General features: G+C 33.7%; 1 protein-coding gene across 1 annotated transcript; it reads left to right on the top strand.

Moving 5' to 3' along the window:
- Positions 1 to 6,269: 6,269 nt before the first annotated feature.
- LOC101631316 (olfactory receptor 4F15-like) lies at positions 6,270 to 7,486 on the top strand. The gene is given in 4 exon segments (XM_012734011.1): positions 6,270 to 6,549; positions 6,821 to 6,886; positions 6,889 to 7,178; positions 7,181 to 7,486. Coding segments are annotated over 4 exon segments (942 nt in total).
- The last annotated feature ends 1,387 nt before the right edge of the window (positions 7,487 to 8,873 follow it).

The raw sequence follows: 8,873 nt of genomic DNA on the forward strand, positions 1-8,873 counted from the left end.
TAATTGTTATCTCTAGAAACACCTATTTATCTACCAAAGACTAACTTAGCTACACTGGATAGAATACTGGGTTAAAAGTATAGTATATTATTTTATCTGCTTACTTGTAAGGTAACAAACAATATTGTTATTGTTTATAATATACATTATACATATACACTATACATATTGTATACATATAATATACAATACTATATGATTTAGAAGAATAGGTTCATACTTATGAGTATGAGTATGTTACCGAACACTCATTCACAAAGCACCCATACTCCTTTCACCATAGACCACTGGGACTTTTTCCTACTCTGGTCCTATAGTTGTACACACTTAGAAAGCAAAATGATAAATGAATCAAATCATAATACTTTTGCCCTTGTACATTACAGCACAATCTATACAATTCAAGTTTATGATGACTTACATTTTGATTTAAGTTTGAGTAACTTGAAAAAAATTACATAGGGAGAAGTGTTTTAAATCCCTCGAGTTCTCATTTCTTCTCTTAGGTTAATAAATAACATTTTATGATTATAATGTTTAAGAAAGAAGACAAGACTGTGAGGACAAGGACAAATATGTGCTGCTTTCAAAGCATTAGAAATTTGGTGATGAGAAGAAAGCCAAGGCGAAACCACATTATACTTTTGTACAAAATATAACAACCTCCTTAAAATAAATTCAAAAAGATAAAATCCCTACAGAGGGGATAAGGTGAGCAAAAAAAAAAAAAAAAAATTGAACAGGAATTGATTTCACTACAACAAAATACTAATGGTCATTCAGCTCATTAGTAATTATGGAAATGCAACTTTTTGTCATTAGAAATTAGGTAAATGCATCTTAAATCATAATGAATTTCCACTGTAAACTTGTTAAAGAAGTCTGGCAATATATATTAATATTGAGATTTTGTATTAATGCAAATTTCATGTGCTACCAGATGTGAGTTGATTTAACCATTCTTCCAAACAATCTGGAACTGTATAGTACAGCTGAGAATATGAACACACTTCTGTCCAGTAACTGGTTGCTATCTCATCCCCAGTATCCATATGTCTGTCCTTTAACTAATGGAAACTCCCCCTTCACCACCAAATTCATAGGACACAAGACCACCCAATTTTTAGTTTTGGTAGGTATATGTAACTGAATTACTAACTCTGGCAAAAGCATGACAGGAAATGTGTTACAGCTTCCAACTCTTCTCTTTAAAGACATCAACTCCAGAGTCCCTTTCCTGTCTCACTGTTTGGTCCTAGAAATACTAGAGCAGAATATTTGGACTCAATAATGGAAACATGTGTTAAAGGGATACAGAGCATATTTGCAACCAGAAAAAGCTGTCAGTTAAAATTTTAAGGAAAAAATATAGTAATGCTTTCTCTTTGTCCTACAAATTAAAAAATAAAAGGTAAAAGTCACAAAATAATTGATAACATTCACTACAGGTTTTAGTGAATAGTTCTGGAACATATACCATAATAACTCGTTTCTTGTAGTAGCCCTCCCCTGACACACCTTCTCAAAAATCTATATGCATATACACACACATGCTTCATACAAAGACTGTAATATGACTATAGGAAAACCACATGCAGTTGGTGTAGTGATTAGTAGGTTAGACTGGACAAAGCCAGTTATATCAGTACCCAGGGTCTTTCAAATAAAATTGCCTCTGATTTACATATTATATATAGTCCTAGATGGTGTATGCCATTACTGAATAAAATTATAAACAAGTAAAATGCCTTAATTTCTAGTGTATTGCTATGAGCAGAAGAGGAAAAACATTATTTTATGGGTTCCATTCAATACTAGTTTCTAAAAAGTTAATGATACATCAATCTTTAACTCTTTTAATAAATCAAAAGAGGATGACAATCTAACCAACTGAACAAAAATAGATCAATTGTAGTCACAGTACATAGTAAGAAAAAACTGTCAAGAGTTATTTGCAGCCAGTATATTTTCCAAAATCAGACAATCTGGAATCATCACACATATAACTGCAGTCATTCAGGAGGACAGAAGATAGTTTCCTAGGCTATTTTGACGGTGAAGTCCTCTCAGCATGCTCACAGATACCAATCTCCACTTTTTAGAGACATCATTTATTCAACAATGATTGGAAGTCTATTCATTTTCACACTTCTTTGTGAAAGGAACATAACAGCATTAAATCCTGATTGTGCCCTTCTTAGATTGTATCATTAGACTTGCTGTTTTACAAAATGAGGTCTTACTGTTGATCTCACTTCTAGGTATATGAATTTCATTTAACTCATGCGCATTTCAACACAACTTCTAAGTGATCCACATTCACAAAAAAAATACATTCGAAATTGTTAATTTTTATTTTTATATGTTTTTTATATATTTCATACCCTTGCTCATTTTTTTACAATATATTTTTCTCTTCTTAAAAATTCTGAAATGAATACTAAGTAAAATACATACAGACATAAGAACTTAAGGGAAGCAACTACAGCCATACTTGCTGGAACTTATCATATGCATTTTGAAAGGAAGAGACGTACATCTATGGAAATAGGTATCCACTTCAAGAAAATTCATCTCAGAGTGCAGAAATAACTAAATAATAGAGAAAATATTAGTGAAATAAAAAAATAAATAATCCAAGTTACAAATAAGTTAAATTATTTTTCAGGGTTAGGCAATACTGTAACATTAGGCAAATTGGTTTTGTTTACTTTTTTTTTTTTTTTTACCCCTGTAGAAGCAGTATGGCAAAGAGCAACAGAAGGGGTGATTCTATACTTTCAAATACAAAACAGTATAAACGGATGGTACCCCAATTACAAAAGAAAGAAGAACAATTAGTCAATAAAAACTGTGCTGTTAATTAATGTTTAGTGCTGAATCTGTTGCCTTCCCACTCCATAGTTAGGCTGAACATGAAAACAATAAATATTATGACTTCAGTTTTGCAAAGGAAAGACTGTCAAGACCTTTTAAGTTGGCTCTGCATCATGTCTGCTCCTGATTTTCCTTCTTCTACACAATTTATACTTAAAACATTGTAATACAATCCTATTCCCAGATTCATTATTGCTATCCAGTATATTTCTTATTTCTGTGTTTAGGAAGTTCATCAATAAATACATTTTCTATAAAAAGCCTTGCCATTTTAGTCAAAAAACAATGAGACATTTAAGCTAATCCCACCAAAAAATGAACTCACATTTCTTCTAAATATCTTCATATTTAAATAGAGTACTTTAAATAGATTAGGTAACTTCTTTTTCTTTTAAACAAGATGTGGATTATTTCTTCAGAAAAGGATTCTCAGGCAACTGCTGTACAAATGAAAGTCAAAACAAGCCTGCAACAAAGCCCTTAGTAGGACAGTACGCATATATATAGGTGGTTCCTAAAATTGTGAAAAACATCACATAAGTATATTTAGCCCGAAGACATATTCTGTCGTTTTGACTCTGTAATCTACATAGAATGATTTTACATATTGAAACTCTTATATGAAATTTTTCAGTTTATATTTTGCTTTATCCTTGAAGCTCCACAATATTAAAATATCCATTCACTATTTTCACTACTCTGAGTGCAATTAGTCATTAGGGATAAGTAATGGCATTTGGTGTTTAACATGATATTGATGCCAAACATATAATCATTTATTCTGATAATTTTCATGAATTCAGTATTCAGTGAATATGTGCAACGGCAACTATGAGAAAAATATTGTCAGAACAATATTTTTGCTCTGTGACTACATAATATTGGTCATCACACTGAACAGTTAGATTTCTTTGGAACTCTGTTCTATATCACTTGACCCAGGGGAAAAGCAAATGTTCATGAAGGACCCAATTTCTATAAAAAGCCAATAATAGCATATATATTAATCATTAATATACAGTCCTGTTAATTGGCTCTACGCATGATGGTAAGAACTGTTTATAACTATGTGTCTATCTAAAGGGGTGTTAATCTGTGTTTCTCAGTCCAATGTTGTTGCTATGAGTAAGTAGCCTGGACTTGTGCAGGTAAGTAGAAAACAATCTTTGATTGTCTGGCATCTGGTTCAATCATTATTACTGCTTTTTTTTTTTTTAATCTCACAATCTCTCTCTGTTGTCCTTATGCTTTAAATCAATTTATTTGAATACTTTTAAGTTATGTTGATATTTTTTTGTTCTCAATCTTATTCTCATAGTTAAAACTGTAAGATGGGTAAAACATTAAAGATTCTTTACAGTTCTTGTATTTTTGTTAAGGTGGATGTGAATATATTAAATTTTCCATCACCTTTATTCAATGAACATGAGAATCACAAAAAGAAAAACAATGTCTATATTTGTCATTCTATTCCTACTGACACAACATGAAAGAACATGCTTCCTGTCTGATTTATCCAATGACTGTTGCCAATCTGAAAATTCCAGGTCTAGTTCTAAAATTCCACAAATCATAATATTTATTGCCTGCTGTATACCATAGAATTTTCAGATGCCTCTTGTTTAAACTCAGTTCTCAAAATTATTATAGAGGTGGGATCTCTTAGTAGGCTCCATTAACATAAAAAAAACAAAAAAACAAAAAAACTGATGCAGCAGGTAATTCCATGTCTCATGTAGGACATACTTAGTTTATGTTCTACGCACCTGGAGGCTCAAAGGGGTCATGCTATTTGGTTCCTATGTCTGTGGTCTTAAGCAATAGAAGTTGATGCTATATAATGTTCCTATTTCCTTAATTAATATTGATGCAATTGTCCCTAACTTAGAAAACTATAGATAATTACATTTAAAAATGAAGCAAATCAAGTTGGGGATACAAGAACAAATATAAAATTTAAAATCTCACCCCCTGAAAAACTTTTGAGCAAATATTAAACACATAAAAATACTGTTTAACCTTCATAATAAAAATATTTTTCTATGTTTCCTGAACTCATTTTTATTTTTCCTTACCTGTCAGTTTACTTTTATTAATAACTTTTAAACCCATGTTGTATGGGTAGAGCCACTTAATCTGTCCTTTATTCCTCAACACTCATTATGTTTCCATATAGTTCCAACTATATAAAATGTAGGTAGGTAGAAGCACTACAAATACATTTCATTCTTTTGTATATTTATTTCCTTCAAAATAATTTTTATAGAACTGCTGTGTTCAATTCAAAAGATCTATTATTTAGTTGCCCTCTGGAAAGATTCCCATAGGCTGAAAATGAAAAGAACTGCTTCCCCAAGCCCACACCAACTGGGGGTTTGATCATTCTGTTGAGGAAAATAGAAAAATGCCTGCAGATTGATTCACAGTGTTATGTGTTAAACCCTTGCACCACCTGGGAGGGTCCTCTCTCTTCATCCTATCAAACTATTCTCTATTTTTTGTACATGGACTTTAAAGTTTCATGATTGCTTCACCTTTAGGAATAACACCAGCATCAGAAACAACGATCAGAAAAATCCCTCTCCATTAGAAAATGTGTTCATTTATTTGGGGGAAAAAAAGTCCTCCATAGATAATTGTTCTGACACATTGAAGAGTTCTGAGTTCTGTGACCCTATTTAGACAAATCTATGCCCAACGAAAATAGAAACTGATTTAGGAAAATCATATAACATGCTCTCAAGCAGGGGTAGGGTTAAATCTCCTAAAATTGGTGGTCCACTACCTGGAGTTCCTATGGAAAAAGTAAGAGAGGATACTGTCTCTATAGATTGCAAGAAACCAAGGGCAGCTGGAGTTATAGAAACAAAGGCATGATAAACAGGGCAGGGAGAGCAACACAAGTGATTAAAAATATATTATTATATACATATTTCAAAGTCAGTTTCATTCTACAAATAAGGAAGTTGTGGATACCAGTTTCACTTACCAATTAATAGAAAGGATAGGCTTGCCAACATAAAGGAGACTGAAATGGCTAGAATTTTTCAGTTGAGTGAATACCTAGGTAAGTACTCAGAGAATATGTTTATAAATCCTTGACAAGAAAAATAAAAAATTCTTGAAAATGTAATAAGAGAAGTAATCCAGTTTTCTTCTATCTTAAATATTCATAATATCTTATTTCTTCTTATGTGATCACTCTCCTGATCACAATAATTATATTTTCTTTATTTTTTTCTAATTTAATTAAATGATTTCTACCTCTAGGAAATAAAATCTCAGAATAAACTAGCAATATAAGTAGGAAATCTTCTTTTGTGCCACTGATTCTGACTTTTCATATTTTCTATCCACAGGTGATTTGAAAATCAATTCTCTTGCCCAAGTCAATGGGTGGACTAAATAATTCTATAGCTTCTGAGTTTGTGCTAATGGGACTGTCTAGTTCTTGGGAAACTAAAGTTTTTCTCAAGGTGATATTCTCTTTAATCTATTTAGGGATTGTCCTAGGAAATCTTTTCATTTTGTTCTTGATGATTTTTGATTCTCATTTACACTCTATGTACTTCCTGCTGGCCAACTTGTCCCTCATTGATATGGGTATTTCCTCTACCACTGTTCCCAAGATGATCACAGACCTTTTAAAAGAACACAGAGTGGTCCTCCCTGGTGGCGCAGCGGGTTAAAGCACTGCACTGAGAAGCTAAAACTACTCCGCATGAGTTCGATCCCCGCCTGCCCCGGAAGTGACCACATGGCGTGGCAGACCTCTCCTGACCCGCCCGCTGCTCCCCTCAGCAGTGTACTTCGTCGATCTGCCTGTTCTGCTCCCCACTCTGTCTCTGGTGAAGCCTCTCACCGCCCCTGAGTTCTCTGGCCTGTACCCCACTTCTGTATGTACAAATAAATAAATCTTAAAAAAAAAAAAAAGAACACAGAGTGATTTCTTTCCAAAGTTATATGATGCAGATATGTTTCATCCACATCACTGGAGGAGTCAAGATGGTGCGCTCATCGACATGGCCTTTGTCAGGTACACAGCAATCTGCAAGCCTCTCCACCACCTGAGCACCATGAGCCCCAAAATACGTGTTTCATTTATAATCACCAGATGGGTAATTGGAGTGATTCACGCTATGTCTCAGTTTGTGTTTGTTATAAGTTTGCCTTTTTGTGGTCCTAACAAAGTGGATAGCTTTTACTGTGACTTCCCCAGGGTCATAAAACTTGCATGCCTGGATGGAGCCAATTTTGAATTTATTATAGCTGCCAACAGTGGCTTCATGACTATCAGCACATTTTTTTCCTTCTAATCCTCTCCTATATCTTTATTTTGGTCACTGTCTGGAAGCGTTCTTCAGGAGACTTATCCAAGGCATGTGTCACACTGTCGTCTCATATTACAGTAGTGGTTCTTTTTTTCACTCCATGTATGTTTCTCTATGTCTGACCTTTTCCCTCATCATCAATTGATAAATACCTGTTCATTGTTGACTTTGCCATCACCCCTGTCTTAAATCCTACTATCTATACATTAAGGAACAAAGACATAAAAGTAGCTGTGCAAAGAATGAACAAACGAAGATATTATGTCAAATTTTGCTAACTGCACCTGACTTTGGATTTCTCAAACATCCATCTGCCCTTTGGAGATTTCCACATAGGCATTTTACATTTAACATGGGCATAACTGAACATAACTACCTCCCTGAGCAGATTTCTACTTCTTCTGTAGAACATTTTCTCATCACTATGGCAAAAGTGAAGACACCATGATATGGATTATGCTATCAAACAGCATCACAATATACTAAATAATACTTATAACTGAAATTGTTATCATCTTGATAATATAGATATAATGGCATCTCTTCTGAACCCTTAAGGTTTTGAAATGAACCACAAACTTTCTCTGGTGAATGTCAGGAATCATTTCATCAATGTAGGTGGCACTAACAACTCTACTTCGGGTTTGTTTTTTTTTCTTCAGATAAAGATCCAAAGAAAACCATTATAAAGGGAGTAGCATAGTGAAACGGAGGAAGAAAATACAGGATCTTTATGTTTATAAACCATTATGTGATATGGGCTATTTTAAATGGCTCTCTTGGGACTCTATAAATTCTATGGTTTAAAACTGTTCCAAAAGAAGAATATAATGGATTTTGGCAAAGGCCTACGGGTGCTTTAGCAGAAGAAGGTCTATTGTGCTTTTATCTGAAGGGCAGGGGGGGTTTATAATGTCAAAATTATAAAAGGATATAAAATAACGGTACTTTGATAACAATAAAAAATAGCAATTTTTTTAAATTTCCCAATTGAAGGGAAAGGAAGTTGACAAGCCTTTTCATATTTAACGTGCTAACTCCTTTGGTGTAGCCAGTCTTCCCCAAACAAAATATTGTACATGTAGGGAAGCCACAGACTAGTCTACAGACAGACAGGCTCTCCAATGCTGGCAGTAGAAAACCATCTCCTTATTTGGAAATAATAAATGCCAACGCTTATTCCACCTTTTACAGACTCATATACCAATTTAACTTTACTTCATCCTGGTATAGGTTTTTGTTAAAGCTGGTGGTTGTTTTCAAATTCACAAAAGAAAGACTTAAAACAAGAGGAAAAGGCTATAGCAGTTAGTAAGTGATTGTTAGATTCTTTTCTAAAGCCCACTCAAATCCCTCTCAACCTCAGGCAGTTCTTTTGCTGATTTATGTTGCTTGCCTTGTGAGTGACTCAGTTCAATTATGTACAGTTAGAAACCATGGGTTAAAATGTTTTGCTGTCTATTACTATGATTGATCTTTTATAGTTGCCTTCAATCATGGAACTTCCACATGTTACCTCAGTGGCTCCCTAGTTTTAGACACACTCTTTACTGCATTATCCATTAAGAAACAGTAAGCCTATTTTTACCTGGGCTAAAATGACTAACATATCTTTTCTAAATGGCCTTCAAAGCATGAGGAAAACAAATGACTAAAAATGTTTAC

Source organism: Condylura cristata, unplaced genomic scaffold (assembly GCF_000260355.1).
Source record: "Condylura cristata isolate star-nosed mole 26May11 unplaced genomic scaffold, ConCri1.0 scaffold00045, whole genome shotgun sequence".
In the NCBI taxonomy this organism is placed as follows: Eukaryota; Metazoa; Chordata; class Mammalia; order Eulipotyphla; family Talpidae; genus Condylura; species Condylura cristata.